This window comes from Oncorhynchus mykiss, chromosome 7 (assembly GCF_013265735.2).
Source record: "Oncorhynchus mykiss isolate Arlee chromosome 7, USDA_OmykA_1.1, whole genome shotgun sequence".
NCBI classification, from domain to species: Eukaryota; Metazoa; Chordata; class Actinopteri; order Salmoniformes; family Salmonidae; genus Oncorhynchus; species Oncorhynchus mykiss.
In genome coordinates, this window is record NC_048571.1 from 65,276,959 (window position 1) to 65,292,811 (window position 15,853).

At 42.7% G+C, this 15,853-nt stretch overlaps 2 protein-coding genes across 5 annotated transcripts; one reads left to right on the forward strand and one right to left on the reverse strand.

Moving 5' to 3' along the window:
• The first annotated feature begins 261 nt into the window (after positions 1 to 261).
• On the forward strand, positions 262 to 3,458 carry zgc:113184 (uncharacterized protein LOC553745 homolog). 2 transcript variants are annotated; one of them, XM_036983847.1, is made up of 4 exons: positions 262 to 989; positions 1,802 to 1,956; positions 2,154 to 2,536; positions 2,632 to 3,458. In XM_036983847.1, the coding sequence occupies exons 2-4, from the start codon at positions 1,845 to 1,847 to the stop codon at positions 2,809 to 2,811; spliced, it is 675 nt and encodes a 224-aa protein (XP_036839742.1). In that variant the 5' UTR covers positions 262 to 989; positions 1,802 to 1,844; the 3' UTR covers positions 2,812 to 3,458. The 2 variants fall into 2 exon arrangements, with proteins under 2 accessions (XP_036839742.1, XP_036839741.1); XM_036983846.1 differs by having other exon boundaries at positions 269 to 989; positions 1,828 to 1,956.
• LOC110528260 (NGFI-A-binding protein 2) lies at positions 3,395 to 11,602 on the reverse strand. 3 transcript variants are annotated; one of them, XM_021610172.2, is made up of 8 exons: positions 11,336 to 11,601; positions 11,036 to 11,161; positions 9,342 to 10,259; positions 9,067 to 9,200; positions 8,307 to 8,358; positions 7,529 to 7,643; positions 6,528 to 6,713; positions 3,395 to 4,915 (listed from the first exon to the last, which is right to left on the reverse strand). In XM_021610172.2, the coding sequence occupies exons 3-8, from the start codon at positions 10,248 to 10,250 to the stop codon at positions 4,818 to 4,820; spliced, it is 1,494 nt and encodes a 497-aa protein (XP_021465847.1). In that variant the 5' UTR covers positions 10,251 to 10,259; positions 11,036 to 11,161; positions 11,336 to 11,601; the 3' UTR covers positions 3,395 to 4,817. The 3 variants fall into 3 exon arrangements, with proteins under 3 accessions (XP_021465847.1, XP_021465846.1, XP_021465848.1); XM_021610171.2 differs by having other exon boundaries at positions 11,036 to 11,601; XM_021610173.2 differs by lacking the exon at positions 6,528 to 6,713 and having other exon boundaries at positions 11,036 to 11,602.
• Positions 11,603 to 15,853: the final 4,251 nt, after the last annotated feature.

Consider the following 15,853-nt stretch of genomic DNA (forward strand, 5'->3'; position numbering starts at 1 on the left):
CACATTATCAGATTACCTCCCCTATATGTCACTCCCTTAATTCCATTCTCCAGGTAGTATTGATTGTGTTTCATGTCCAGTCGCTACTCTTGTCTTGGTTTACTACATTATTCCATATGTGTTATTTCATTGTTTTGATGTCTTCACTATTATTCTACAATGCAGAATATAGTAAAAATAAAGGAAACCCTTTGAATGATTAGGTGTGTCTAAACTTTTGACTGGTACTGTATATCAATCTATATAAAGGAAGAGAAGCTGCATTTCTTTATTTCAGATGGCTGTTGCGGCTACTATACAGATATAGACGTACAGGAGGCTAATTCGTTTCGATCAGAATATGTTTTTATAAAGATAAGCATAATATTGTTAGATTATATGAGTAAGTCTGGTAGGCCTCAAACTGACTTTCTCACCTTAAATTCAACTGACGGAGTCAGTTGGAGTGCCGCTACGCACTGCCTTCAGGAAGTTTACCCAGGACACTCCTGACCTGCAAACCAACATTTTATTTCATAATTGGTTAAAATTAGGTTACGGTAAGAGCCAGTTTTAGATGTTGGTTAGTCGTTTTACATGCGTATCCTTATCGAGATTCCCTAAAAACACACCTCTTCGATACAACTACGACCGGAAGTGGCTTTTTTCGTAGCAGGCTTGGGGAATTTAGGTTAGGTTAGGATGATTCCTAACCTGCTATAAAAAGTAACTATATCGAAGTTGCGTGTCCTTATCTCATATACTCTGCCTTTTTCCTGCAACAACTCAACTTCTCTGTTGTGCGCCTCTCATTGAAAGTTCAACAATGATCCGGTTAATGGTATTCATAAGAACTGTTTACGAAGAACAACTTTTCCTGTTCCTGTTTCGGGGTTGATTTTGTTTCACTGGTAGGCTACAATCAACATAAGGACAAGTCCTCTGCCTCTTCTCAAGATATGAAAGCGTGTTCAACGTGATTTCCCGTTGTGTCATTGAGAAAGACGAACGTAAGTTATATTAATCTTCACCTTTTGTCAGTTTAAGTGCGTCCACGTCTTAAATGCCTGTACCAAAATGATCCGAGTTGACCTTATCTCATAAGAAATTCAATCAATGAAAACAAAGTATGAAGCTAGGGGAACAACATGCTTTGTTTTCAACAATTGCAGTATGTTATTTAACATTTAATGGATAGTCAATAGTATATGCAGGTTTTCAAATACAGCTCTAAGTTTTCACAAAAATCATATGAAGTGGCGATTTGTAGGCTGGCTGTATCAAACACGAATGAAACTTTTACATTCCCTTATTAGAAAGCCTACAAGACATGTCATGGAATTGCCCGTATTTTCCTGTTATGTTATGAATGCTTTCTGTTTTATGAAGTGTATGAGTTCCTGTACAGTTTACAATTCTCTTCACAAATAGAATATGCCTCTTGAAAAAGACACGTGATTTTATTATGCCTGAAAATAAAGGCGTTGGATAGGTATCCGTTGTATTTAGTACATTTAGAGCCAGGTATTTTTAGTTATACTGTAAAACGTGTTCAGTGATTTCTGTGTTTGACTTTGGACATAGACCCCACAGATGTTTTGTATGATAGGGCCCCATTCTCTCTCCTCGACTTGGTTCCCTTTTTCCTTATCACTTCCTTCTTTAGACTCAAGTTGAGGGAGGGAAACTAGACCTTGCACACAACTGACGATAGCATAACATGCTATATAGTATGTTACACTCACAGGAGCAAAAGTCTCACCTCAACATTTATTTTTTGGACTCGAAGGTGATCATTTTTCATGTACATTGTAATGTACAGGTCTCTTTTTCACTGGTTTTGTAAAGATCCCTATGCTGCTGAGATGGAGGAGGCGTACACAGAGCTGTACAGGGAGTTCCTCCGACTGCGTTCGCTATGTCTGAAGCAGGCTGCTCTACTCCAGCAACTCACAGAGACACTGAGGAGACAGCGAGGTCACTCCCATCTCCTTTTTATAGGATAAGAAATTATATGCTTCTCATACATGCCTGTTCTGCAGGTTCTTCGTGTTACGATGAATGCCAAAATCTGGGAATTCAGTGCGCACTGTATATACAATATCAATTAATCTAGTAGGCTACAATACAGTCAATATGTTTGACAGACTTATAAGATCTGGTTCCTTCCTTAGGAGAAGCCCCTGTTCCTGATGGACAACCCAGCGTAATGGCACCAATCCCAGTCCAGTGCACCCAGGGTGGCCTGGGGTCTCTCCCTGCACGGCCAGAAACCCCAATGGTACCAACACACAACCCTGCTGCACACCGTGGCGGTATAGTCCTATCTGGGGCCTTTGGCTCACTCTCTGATCTCCTGGAGGGGGATTTGGGTAGACTACGGCTGGACTTTGCTCATCCAGAGACAGAAAGGAATGCGGTCCTCAAAGCCGCTCCCCTCAGGCCTCTGGATCTACCTGGGGGTAATAATGGAGAGGTGGCACCCTCCAGTGTCTCTGGGGACTCGAAGCAAGCAGGTCGATTTTGGGTTGATGATACGACCCGACAAATGTTCCGGGTAGGTTTCTCCCCTTGAATTCATATTTAAATGTTTTATTAGACTTAATCATTTGACTAGTCACCCCCCCCCCCCCCCCCCTCCTCCCCCCTTAGATGCCCTCGGCGTGTGGCTCCTTCTTGGACAGGGAGTTCCTGAGCCAGACCGGGGGAATGATGCTGATGTCAGAGGTGGCAATGCAGTCTCAGGTGTGTGACTTCTGCAATGCTGTGTTCCCTGGCTACACCACCACCAGGGGGGACTTCCTGCGCCACCTCCACACACACATCAGCTAAAACTCTGGTTCCATGTTGATTCAACATCATCGCATAGATTTTGGGGGGTTGAAATGACATGGAAACAATGTTGATTCAGCAAGTTTTTTCCCCAGAGGATTATTTTGTTGCCACAGTGATCAGTAATTTGCGCCATGGGTCCTGGTCAAAAGTAGTACACTATATCATAGGGTGCTATTTGGGATGGAGCCTTGGTCTTTCTCAATCAAAGCAGCGACGCAAAAGCACACAGCAGAACTCCTCAACGAGCCACCAGATTGGCAGCTATATCTCGCTATATTTAGTCTGCTCTCATCATGGTGGTAGGGGGTGCGCACTCACATGGAGTGAAAAGAGGGTGACATCACAGATACAGGTGAGTCATGAAGCATCGTTTGTACAGGATTAGCACTCAGCACAGAACTGGAAGGAACAAACAACTTGATGGTGGTGGTGATATTGGGGGGAGAGTGGGAATGTCTGTTTGGACTTAGTGCTTTTCTATTAGTTCCCTAATTGCTGGCAGCATTCGAATGACGAAGGCTTATCGTACATTTGACTCTCATGCTCCGTCAAAAGGAGTGCAACAAATGGGGCCACAAGATTAAAACAATAAAATAACATTTATTGAGATTTAACAAAATAAATAATCTTCTGTTCAACATAAACTGAGGTTGTTTAATGCTTGTGAGGCAGGAGGTTACAGTTTAGGTACCTCATGGTAATAATGTGTGCATCCCAAATGGCATTATATTTCCTCTATAGAGCACCACCTTTAACCAGAGCCATATGGACCCTGGTCAAAAGTAGTTCATTATATAGGATATTGAAGGCCTTTTGGGATGCAGAAAATGAAATGTCCTTGATTCATCCTGATTTCCTATTCATCCAAACACCTTTTCAACATTCATACCCAGTAACATCTGATGTTTTCTTAGTAAAAAAAAACCCAGTTAAATTATCCCAAACTCCATTGTCAAAGAATTTAGTGTTTAATATGACAAACATACTGTATTAAAAAAAACATTGGGGAGATGATAATTCGTCATTGTTATCTAAGTAATTGCCTCAAGTAAGAGTTATGCAAATGGTTGTTGCTTGTAAATTATTGTTGCTTGTTTAAGCCTCAAGTTAAATCAAAGAATGTTGAGTTCACCAATAAATCTAATCTAAGGGCTCAATCATATTAACATCCAAACCCACCTCTCCAAAAGAACAGTCTCAGTGGGTGTAAGTGACACTTGCTGCATTATTGGGAGGAAAAGGCCTCTGAACCTGATTATCGTCTCTGTACACTTATTTCTGTTTATCATCTAGCTATCAAACGGTCAACACTCGAACGAGTGGCACTTTGCAAACCAAGCTTTAACGGCAGTGTCATTACAGATACTTATCCTCATCACAAGTCCTTTCTCAGTTACAACCTTGTATCAACAGAACAAAAATAGCACCAAAAGTTAGTCATGATATCAACATTTTGCATCCATTGTCCCGGGGGAGGAGGGGATTATTGGGATTATGTTCATAGGGGACAAACTGAGACATTGTCACATTATGTGACAAACCTCCCACAGTTGTGTAAGTGTTACAGTAGTCCTGTGGAGATGTTTGGAGGGTTTGGGCACATTATATACAGAGGTAAAGTTGTAGAGCACCGGTTTCTCAATTTCAGTACTGGAGGGCCGTAGTATTTGCAGGTTTAAGATGTGTTGCCTCTGCCTGAACCACCCGATTCAGCCAATCGTGGGTTCTGTCCCAAATGGCACCCTATTCCCTATATCATGCACAGCTTTTGACCAGGGTTCTGATCAAAAGTAGGGCATTATGTAGGGTGCCATTTAGGATGTAGATTTGATATAGATTGGAATGATTTATTCCACGGCCCCTCCCCCATCCCTGTACTACTACTACTACTGTTAGTGGTTTAAGTACAGATGGAAAGCCTGCTGAGTTTGGCCCTCCAGGATTTAAGGTGATGAGAAGCAGGGTAGTTGATGGGTTCTCAGGATGATGAGTGGTTAGTTTCACTACTTTCCCCCTTGGTCCGAGTCATCTTTGGTGCTGCCAGGGCTGCTGCTCCTGCACACTGCTACTGAGCTCCTCCTCTCCGCCTTAGCCTCAAAGTCTGGAAGAGGAAAGATGAGGGCTGTTAGCCTATATGCCTGACTGAGACAATATAATGACAATACATTATTACTCCCCCTGAACCTTTGAGTGCTTGCTATGGTCAACTGTACACCAATTAATGCATATTAGATTGGTTAGGGTCGTAACTTTTACGAGTACTTCACTTACTCAAAGTAATAAAACTGGAAATACAACAACACCATTCAACTATGGTAGCAAACTTTAATATTTGAAATGGAAAATTAAATGTCAAATGTTTTGTCTGACAGAATGCGAGCCCACCTACAGGCGAATAGGATAACACTGTAGAGGACGTAGGTGCAGTTTGGTCAGAGGAGACAGGTCGTGTTGAGTGAGTGAAACAGAAAAGGAGAAGGAAACCAAGGTGAGTGATAAGAACAAAGGACGACGGCGGGGAAGTGAGAGGGAGACCGACGTCATAGAGAGATGAAATGGTTGTTTTTCCCCCTCTGCTTACTTCTTAAGTAGAGGGAGAGGGAGAAAAAAAGCCTGTGCCATTTCCCTGCCCACAGGTTTTTATTTTTGTTCTCTGTCGCTCGGTGAGTCAATGCAACGCCCCTCCAATTACAGCCCACTCCTTCGCCCCCTCTCTCCATCCATCCCGCCCTTCAGCCCACATGCCTAACACACTGACGTCAGCCGAGGGGGGGGGGGGGGGGGGGGGGTGTCTGTTTACCACCCCACAGCACTTCCTCTGCCCCTCCTGCTATCATTCTCTCTTCCTCCCACTCGATCTCCCTGTATCTTCTCCACCCTGCCTACTGTGACAGCCTAGTGCTACGGCACAGTAGTTTTATTAACATCTGAATGGCTGTACCTTTAACATTTTAATGATGCGTGATAAGGTGTGACAGGAAAGGGATAAGTACAATCATTTGAAGTGTCATAATCAGTTATTTACATACGCTACTCGACCTCATGGCAATTTGACTGTATTGACATCCATGTCAATTTTCAGTATGGTTTGTAGCTGATAGAGGGGAGGAGGTAGCCTATCCCCCAACTAATTTTCCTTCTTTCTCTCTTCTCCAGTCCCAGCTAGTTAGAACTCAGACCTGGCTAGTGGGAGGAATCAATAAAGATTCTGACTCACTTGGGTTCAAACCGAAGATCCTTGAAACAGTCTTTAAATGACGGTAGCAAAACTCTGGCCTTTTAGCCCTACCTCAGTTTCTACTTGTTATCAATGTAAACGATACTGGCTACAGGGACAGTATGTTAAAGTGATAGTTCACTTCAAAATTTAAGTTTGTTAAAAAGATTCCGGCCTCGAAAGTGGTTTAATATCAGGATGAGTCAATGTCCCACGCCATCTGTTGCGTAGCTCTAGTGAGATTTGGCTGTATGTCTCAATCTCAAATTAATGGTTAAGATAGGCACCGTTTAAAAACAATGAAATGAGACGGTGCATATATCCTATTCATTTGAGATTGAGACGTAGCCAAATCTACACAAAAAAAAATTGTGAGACCGAGTCATCTCAACATCACAAAAACCTTTTAGTCTGAATTTCAGGCCTATCACTTTAAGAGTGTTAGTATGATAACTCTTGGATGATAATGTTTGTAAGCCATTATTCAGAAAGTCACCTGTGGTATGTGTCCCCTCTGACCTAAGGCTGACCTTGCCAGCACGGTCATGTGACACCATCCTAGCCAATCGCAGCCCCTCATCCATGAGCGTTTGTTGCATGAGTTGGCGATTCCAGTTGGCAGGTATGGAGGTGTCGGTGGGGGGGCGGGGTGATGGAGATTGGTTGCACTGTGAGCCTACGTCTAAGACAGACAAGGTTAGGTGTGAATGCCATTTTGAACCAATCAAATATAGCTGTTTCTTGACAAGGCTGACTTTGCGTCCCAAATGGCACCCAATTCCCCATAGACCAAAACCGACACGTGCGCAACTATGGGGCAAAAAAGATGGGGTTGGCATAGATTGTTGACAAAATGTAAATACATTTTAGTCTCCAAATGTTTATTAAAAACAAATACATTTGCACAATGAGCACTTGTCTCTCAAATACAGTTACAGTTGTTGATTCGCTAGCTAGCGAATTTTAGCCATATTAGCATAGACATGAGTCAAAACGCCTCAAAAGAATACATGGTATCAATAACAAGATACAAAGAGCTGAAACGAGCCACTTACAATTCCCCATATGGCAGCTTCTTGTCATTGTTGCTAGTTATTTGACTGTTCAGAATCATAACACCACATGGCCTTCTGCCTCATCGATGCTCACATTTTTTGTGACGATGTCAGCCAACCTATCTATTGGGCTACGGTCAAAAGTAGTGCACTATATAGGGAATAGGTTGCCATTTGGGACACAGCCTGACACTACAGAAAACATGAACTATTTGGGCTTGATTATAAATGGTGCTTTAAAGTCAGTGGGGCTCTGACATTTACAGAAACACATAAAGAATGTCTGGGAATGGAATGTGATTAAGTGACACTGTACAAGATCAGTGCTAAATGTGTTCAACAATTACTGTATATAGTGTACATGCTAGACTTACTTGACTTAAGCCGATATACAAGCTAGTGTTACTAAGAAATAATATTTGGATCTGGACACCGTACATACCTTGTGTTAGGCTGTCCAGACTCTCTCCTGATAGGCTGTCCTCGTCAGCCCTCTGGGACACGCCCTCTGACCCCTCAACACCATGGAGGGAGGACACACACTCTGACACTATCACCTGAAACACACACACTTAACCATTTAAATACACAAAACATCTCAAACACACACTTCCACACTATCACCCGAAACACACAAACATAATATTGTGTGTCTTACAATGCAATTACTACTGAAAAGTACCTATGGTATAAATTGATTTATGAACTGGGTGGTTCAAGCCCTGAATGCTGATTGGCTGACAGCCGTGGTATATCAGACCATATACCATGGGTATGACGAAACATTTATTTTTACTGCTCTAATTACGTTGGTAACCAGTTTATAATAGCAATAAAGCATCTCTGGGGTTTGTGATATATGGCCATTAAACCACGGCTAAGGGCTGTGTCCAGGCACTTCGCTTTGCGTCATTCCTAAGAACAGCCCTTAGCCATGGTATATTGGCCATATACCACACCTCCTCGGGCCTTATTGCTTAAATATTGTAAAGGACTAATTGAATTGTAGCCATGGTATAAATTACAGCATATAAATTATTGCAATTTATTGCCATTACAGCTCATTCATTGTCTACCAATGCCGTATCCAATACATTACCAATATTATGTTGACAAAACAGCTTGTGTACACCCACAATAACACATTTAAACAAGAGTGAGAGAGTTTGGTATAGTTTTACTCTTTTCTGTTAGGGGTTCAGAGACTTAAGCCCACTCACCTCATTTTTTATTCTCTTTTGGGATGGTAAGCTGCAGTCATCTGCACTTGATCTGTAATAAGAGAAAGTATAATAAAGTAAGAAGGCAGTAAAAGAAGAGCAAACCTCTTGTGCAAACTCCAGGATTCAGTTGGTCCTGCTTTGTTCATTAGCAAGTAGTAGCTCACTATATCCAATTACAATATAAAAACTGATGTTGAGTAACCAAACCTCGAGGCTATTTGTGACTAAAAGTAAACACATACATTATTCAGTGAGTTTGAAAGATATGTTTTTGTTATTGATTATATGAGAAGCTTGAGGATTTGAATGTGCTTTCATTTTGTTGGTTACACAGTATGACTTTGTTTTTAAGCTGATGCACTGACTGCAGTGCTGTCTGACTAATAGCATGACCTTGGCTAGGCTTAGCTATGTGTGCTGTGGGAGTTCCCAGCTTTCCCTCTGTTCTATACGCCCACCTCTCTTCGCCCCTATGCTGCCTGCAACCACATAGTAGTTTCTCTACGATCATATCTTGTTGAGAAAAGGAATCATATATGCTCAAGGCAAAGCAGAGCATAACATTTGAATTTCTAATATCGTAACTCTATTTGGGTTTCTTTGCATCCCAAATGGCACCCTATTCCCTATGTAGTGCACTACTTTTGACCAGGGCCCATAAGGGATAAAACTTAGTTATAGAGGAAGAGACAGAGGGTGGGATGGTCATCAGATTGGGGTAGGGAAGACCTTAAACTGCGCAGGCTCGTGCCCTTACCTGGCATGCTTGAGTGTGGAGGTGTAGGCACATTCTCTTGCCACCTGTCTAGCCAATGAGAAGAGCTCTACCCGTCGAAGAAGCAGAGCGTTGTCACGCATACAGAACTGTGCAGCCGCTTCATTGATGATCAGCTGAACATAAGGAGGACATAAAATAAGGTGAAAGAGAATGTTAGAATGATATGAACAGCATGATAAAAAGAAGACCAGGCTCAAGCCTCACACATACCGGTACACAGAGACCTCTAATAGTAGAAACACTGATGCCCTTACCTCGTGATGTGTGAGCTGCTTTCCCTCCCTCCTCTTGGAGTCGAAGCGGCCGTAGATGAGGCTGTACTTACGGATCTCCTCCTCCTTGGCCACATCCTGGGGTGCCATCTTGAAGATGTGGCCCACAGTCTTGGCCATCTTCTTGTTCATCCTCAGCAGTGTCTTCACCTCTCTGGGGTCTGACCTGGGTAGGGTCCTCAGGAGCCTGTCCACGCTCTCCCCTACTGCTTGCGCCGTCTCCCCATCCAGCTGGCCCCCGGGCCAGGCCGAGAGGGCTGCCGGGGAGAGAGATGAGGAGGAGGCCGGGGGCGTGGAGGGACCTGGGGGACGAGGGGGGAGCAGAGGTGGGCTGGGCTGCTCCTCATCCACCCCTGAGGCTGAGGCGCTGTTCCCGTCCTGTTCAGGGCTGAGCCAGTGGGGGTCCATTGGGGACAGCTTGTCCCTGTAGTGGGTGTCCTGGGGCTGCGGTGAGGCCTGGGAGCAGGGGCTTCTGGGGCTCCCACTGTGCATAGGGGTGAGGCATGCCCTGTCCTCTCTGTCACACGGTGACCCCGGCTGCCCGTTGCTCAGGGACTTCCTGAGTACTCCGGCAGCGGTCCCGCTACCACCCGTCCCATCAACCTTGAACAGAGGGATTCCCCCCAGGGGTACGTTGGCCAGGGGTTGGTTGAAGAGGGCTGGGTTGGCCGCCCAGTCGCGGAGGGCCTTCTGCAGACGGCGCACGTGCAGTGGCTTGGTCGCCATGCCGACCAGCGCCATGATTTCCAAGAACTCATCCTCTGCAGCCTCACAGAGCTGCTGCACGTCGTCGCCACCCTGCTGGATGAAGGTGTCGTAGTAGGCCAGCAGGTTGGCCCTCTGCAGCACCCGGTACAGTTGCAGCTCGCCCAGCGTGCGTGGCAGAGACATGGCGCAGGACTGGAGGTGGGAAAGAAGGAACAGACCGGAGGAGAGTTACTCAAGAGTCTTAAGTTTTAATAAATGGCTTATCAATCAATGGAAGGAGTATTGTGTTGTGTGTACAGAATGCTTTATTCATTTGTTTGCTATATGGTATAATCTAAATGTATTGTTATTTCGGATTATGTTTTCTTTGGAATGTTAGCAATTTTCTACCAATCTTTTTGTGGTGTGGTAACTACTGCTGTGATGCTATATCTGGGAACAGATGTCTCATATAAGAACACCTAAAGTCCATATCCATCAGATGTCTTATATAAGAAGACAATGTCAATATCTTTAAAAAAATGTAAACCAAAATTACTAAATTAGAGACTTATACTCCAATAGCCTACTTTTCCTGATAGTATATTATTATTGGTGGTAATCTTTGGCAACATTTCACATGTGGGTGCCCAACCCTTTATACCTCAAATATGCAGGATGTGTACGCATGGTATTATTGGGGAAATGTAGGCCTACAGTTTAGAAATGCACAATTTTTTATCTCTTATTCAAGTTGTGATAATTAAAAATAGTTTGTCTACTCTTATGAGACCCGAATTTGATAGTTCATATAACGCACAAAGCGATGGTTACGAAAACAATAATTGAAAAAACTATGACAATAGTATTACGCGCACATCCGTCCAAGCCCAATACCAGACAATGCATATATCTATGGAATTACACACGCATGTAAAATGTAATATTTCAGCATAAAACATTTAAATGACTCTAATGTAATCTCTTACCTTGTCCACGTCGTCCGACGGCTGGATTGGTAGAGGGGACCCGCGCTCACTGAGTGACCGAGTGGTGTCTCCAGCAACAGAATCCAGTTTTCGCGCAATATGTGCCGCCTCGTAATAGGCTCGATTCTTGAATGATAAAGGTAAATGAGCAAAAGCCTTATGGTTATCTCACTTTTAACCTTGTCGAAAGTCCCATCCAATCCCGTTAAATTGTTATCAATGAAAGGGCTGAGACAAAAAAAAATTTAAGAAACGGTGATCAATAGAGCTATTGTACACAGCCTATTGTAAATACCTTACATTGATTTGTATAATCGCTCTCTTTCCCTGTACAATCGTTTTCTTTCTCACTTCGGAGTGGTGTTGCCATCAGCTAAATCCCTGAGCATATCGTAACTCGTCTGGATTCGTTAGCAGATATCCTCCCCTGACGAACCGTATTGGTTGCTGGCTGCCTTTTTGCTGGTTGAGTGGGTGCGAGAAACCTGGGGGCGGACTGCAGCACGCCATCTGACCGAAAAAGAGCTTTCCTCTCCCGGTAGAGAGGCGGCTTTCAAATTGGAGATGTGGGAGGCGGGGGCTTGAAAGGCTGAGGTTTGCTTATTAACCCTTTCATTTTCTGATTTTGTCTGCCCACTTCGCAATAAGATGCACCTGTCTAAGCCTATTCAATACAAACTGAGGACCACATAGGCTACCATTCTGGTCAGTCACATAAATGTGTGAGGTGGGCTGTATGATACCCTATGCTGATAATAGCATAACCTTCGATTTAATTAATCTAACCTTTATTGCACTAGATCAGTTATTTATATTGGGTGCTGTTTCACAGATACATCGTATTGATGATATACAGCGCAGTCGTGTAAACAAAATGGACATACAGTCCATTGTGCGGCAGAATCATCAAGTGGGTGGCAAGTGGTGAAGGACTGTTTCCGATCGGTTGGGTAGATTCTCTGCATGACGCATAAGATAGGGGATTCCCCAATGATGCAACAGGCATCACTGTGAATTTGATGTACAGTAGTCCTACAGCGTTTGTTGTGATAAATAGGCTATCTTAAATTAATTGAACAAAATCCGAAGTTGATTTTGCGTAAATTAATGGCATTTAGGCTCCAACATGTCTGGCCATGGTTGTTTTGATTGGTTTAACTTGGGACGAATTGGTTAAATGGTTTATGTTGAGTAGGCCTATATGTTCACCACAGCTGTGTGATTTTGCACAAAGCACCATTGTCTATGTGTCCTTCGGGTCACCACGTAGGCGTTGAAGCATGCTGACACACGTTCTATCTGCGCCCTCTCAACCAAATAAGCAATCTTTTTTTAATTTATCAAAAGCTGTGTGTGTGAAAAGAAAGTCTAGATTATTAATGAAAACGAAACTAACGAAACTATAGGCTTCACTATTTATACTAGGCTGAAGAATTTCTATGAGGCCTACAGTCCATTCGGAAAGTATTCAGACCCCTTCCCCTTTTCCACATTTTGTTATCTTACATCCTTATTCTAAAATGGATTACATTTTTCCACCTCTCATCAATCTACACAAAATACTCCATAATGACAAAGCGAAAACAGGTTTTTAGATATTTTTGCTAATTTATAAAAATGTTAAAACAAATACCTTATTTACATAAGTATTCAGACCCTTTGCTATAAGACTTGAAATTGAGCTCAGGTGCATCCTGTTTCCATTGATCATCCTTGAGATGTTTCTACAACTTGATTGGAGTCCACCTGTGGTAAATTCAATTGATTGGACATGATTTGGAAAGGCACACACCTGTCTATATAAGGTCACACAGTTGACAGTGCATGCCATAGAAAAACCAAGCCATGATATTGAAGGAATTGTCTGTAGAGCTCTGAGACAGGATTGTATCGAGGCCCAGATCTCGGGAAGGGAACCAAAAAAAATCTGCAACATTGAAGGTCCCCAAGAACACAGTGGCCATCTCTTCCTAGAGCTGTCCGCTTGGCCAAATTGAGCAATCGGGGGAGAAGGGCCTTGGTCAGGGAGGTGACAAAGAACCCGATGGTCACTCTGACAGAGCTCTAGAGTTCCTCTGTGGAGATGGGAAAACTTTCCAGAAGGACAACCATCTCTGCAGCACTCCACCAATCAGGCCTTTATGGTAGAGTGGCCAGACAGAAGCCACTCCTCAGTAAAAGGGACATGACAGCCAGCTTGGAGTTTGCCAAAAGGCACCTAAAGGAGTCAGACCATGAGAAACAAGATTCTCTGGTCTGATGAAACCAAGATTGAACTCTTTGGCGGTAATGCCAGGAAGAAACCTGGCACCATCCCTACGGTGAAGCATGGAGGTGGCAGCATCATGCTGTGGGGATATTTTTCAGCGGCAGGGACTGGGAGACTAGTCAGGATTGAGGGAAAGATGAACTGAGCAAAGTACAAAGATATCCTTGATGAAAACTTGCTCCAGAGCGCTCAAGACCTCAGACTGGGGCAAAGGTTCACCTTCCAACAGGACAAAGACCCTAACCACACAGCTAAGACAACGCACGAGTGGCTTCACGACAAGTCTCAGAATGATTTTTTATTTATTTATTTAACCGTTATTTAATTAGGCAAGTCAGTTAAGAACATATTCTTATTTACAATGAGGGCCTACCACGGCCAAAACCAGATGATGCTGGGCTAATTGTGCGCCACCCTATGGGGCTCTCAATCACGGCCACATGTGATATAGCCTGGATTCGACCCAAGGATTGTAGTGATGCCTCTTGCAATGTCCTTGAGTGGCCCAGCCAGAGCCCGAACTTGAACCAGATCAAACATCTCTGGAGAGACCTGAAAATAGCTGTGCAGCGATGCTCCCCATCCAACCTGACAAAGCTTGAGAGGATCTGCAGAGAATAATGGGAGAAACTCCCATTGCTTGTAGCATCATACCCAAGAGGACTCAAGGCTGTAATCGCTGCCAAAGGTGCTTCAACAAAGTCCTGAGTAACGGGTCTGAATACATATATAAATGGTTTATTTACATTTTTTTTTTATTTGTAATAAATTTGTAAAAATAAAATAAAAACAGTTTTTGCTTTTTCATTATGGGGTATTGTGTGTAGATTGATGAGGGAAAATATAATATTATAATAGTAGGCCTAATTGGAACAGAGAATTCTGATTTTCTTATGAATAAGAAATAATGATTGTCCTCTTAAAATATCAGATTGACTGTAGGTCAAATAAAGGTGATTCTGAGAGGTCTTCTGAGGCAGAGGACATCCATACTGTGTTCAGTCCATCCCACTTCCTTTATATCCATCCAAGGATGTCATGCACCCCAAAAATCTGAGGGGGCAAAAGTTACATGAGGATGGCGGGGAGTGGTCCGGAGGGTGCTAGATCCCCCATCTGTAAATTGGATAATTTAGCATTTTTCACCCGAATCAGCTTTTTTTTCTGCAATCTAGAGCCATAATCATTATGCTTAATTCTATGTAACAGAACATTTTATATTTATCTGTATATCTAAGTATACCTCTTGAGCTGTCTGTATCCTCCTGACTGGTGGTTCTTTTTTTAAAGAAACTAAATATGCTTCTATGTGTCGCTGCTCAAATCTGGGTAAAATATGAAAGGAATGTGATTATTGTAAAGTACATCTAGTTATTTCTAAAGTCTACCAACCTTGCCAGCAGGAATGCCAGCTAAGATAGTTAGACAAGCTAGATACTCTAACTGATTGATAGCCTAAAATGGCTTCTTGGTAGCTATTTTTTTTATTCTTTAATGTTTTAATTTTTATTTCACCTTTATTTAAACAGGTAGGCTAGTTGAGAACAAGTTCTCATTTGCAACTGCGACCTGGCCAAGATAAAGCAAAGCAGTGTGACACAGACAACAACACAGAGTTACACATGGAGTAAACAATAAACAAGCCAATTACACAATAAACAAGTCAATGACACAGTAGAGAAAAAAAGAAAGTCTATATGCAGTGTGTGCAAAAGGCATGAGGAGGTAGGCAATAAATAGGCCATAGGGGTGAATAATTACAATTTAGCGGATTTACACTGGAGTGATAAATGAGCAGATGATGATGTGCAAGTAGAGATAATGGTGTGGAAAAGAGCAGAAAAGTAAATAAAATAAACAGTATGGGGATGAGGTAGGTAGATTGGGTGGGCTATTTACAGATGGACTATGTACAGCTGCAGCAATCGGTTAGTTGCTCAGATAGTTGATGTTTAAAGTTGGTGAGGGAAATAAAAGTCTCCAACTTCAGCGATAGTAATGAGGTTGATAGATTGGAAACCCACAGGACAAATCCGAGGGGGCACGTGCCCTCTGTATCCATCTCCAGCCTAACTAACTAGACACTTGGCCCACACAGACTACTTGCACACACAAACACACACACTCCTTGAGGAACACACAGCATCCGGAATGGGCAGAAATAAGCTAGAGAATGCAATGCATCCGGGGAGTGTGTAGGTGGGTGGAGAAGGCAGACATGAGAGAGTGGATGGTGTTTGAGAGTATGAAAAAGTGACTGCATGATATCCATGTTTATATTGTTGAATAAACAATTACTTGTTTTGTTTAAATAGGGAGTAAGCCAGACAATAGTTTGCCTTTTACAATTCTAGTTTTTAAATTATTATTTCGTTATTAGGCCTAGGCTTCTTGAAGATAATACAATTGTAGACCCATGTAATTGCTTTGATATAAAGAGAAACCTGGTGATTAACGTTACATTCATCTTCTTCTCTTTACATTCAGTGGCCAATAAAAGTTTATTCGAACATTTGTGCGCACATTTTTTCTGGCAAGAATAGGGTTAA

Bases quoted from the DNA above. Each gene is read 5' to 3' on its own strand.
- zgc:113184 (XM_036983847.1), top strand. From the start codon at position 1,845: ATGGAGGAGGCGTACACAGAGCTGTACAGGGAGTTCCTCCGACTGCGT. The intron at 1,957-2,153 runs GTCACTCCCATC...TTCCTTCCTTAG, and splicing joins GACACTGAGGAGACAGCGAG to GAGAAGCCCCTGTTCCTGAT. The intron at 2,537-2,631 runs GTAGGTTTCTCC...CTCCCCCCTTAG, and splicing joins CGACCCGACAAATGTTCCGG to ATGCCCTCGGCGTGTGGCTC.
- LOC110528260 (XM_021610172.2), bottom strand. From the start codon at position 10,250: ATGTCTCTGCCACGCACGCTGGGCGAGCTGCAACTGTACCGGGTGCTG. The intron at 7,644-8,306 runs GTGAGTGGGCTT...TGTGTGTTTCAG, and splicing joins AAAAGAGAATAAAAAATGAG to GTGATAGTGTCAGAGTGTGT. The intron at 4,916-6,527 runs GTGACTTTCTGA...TTCCTCTTCCAG, and splicing joins AGAGGGGACACATACCACAG to ACTTTGAGGCTAAGGCGGAG.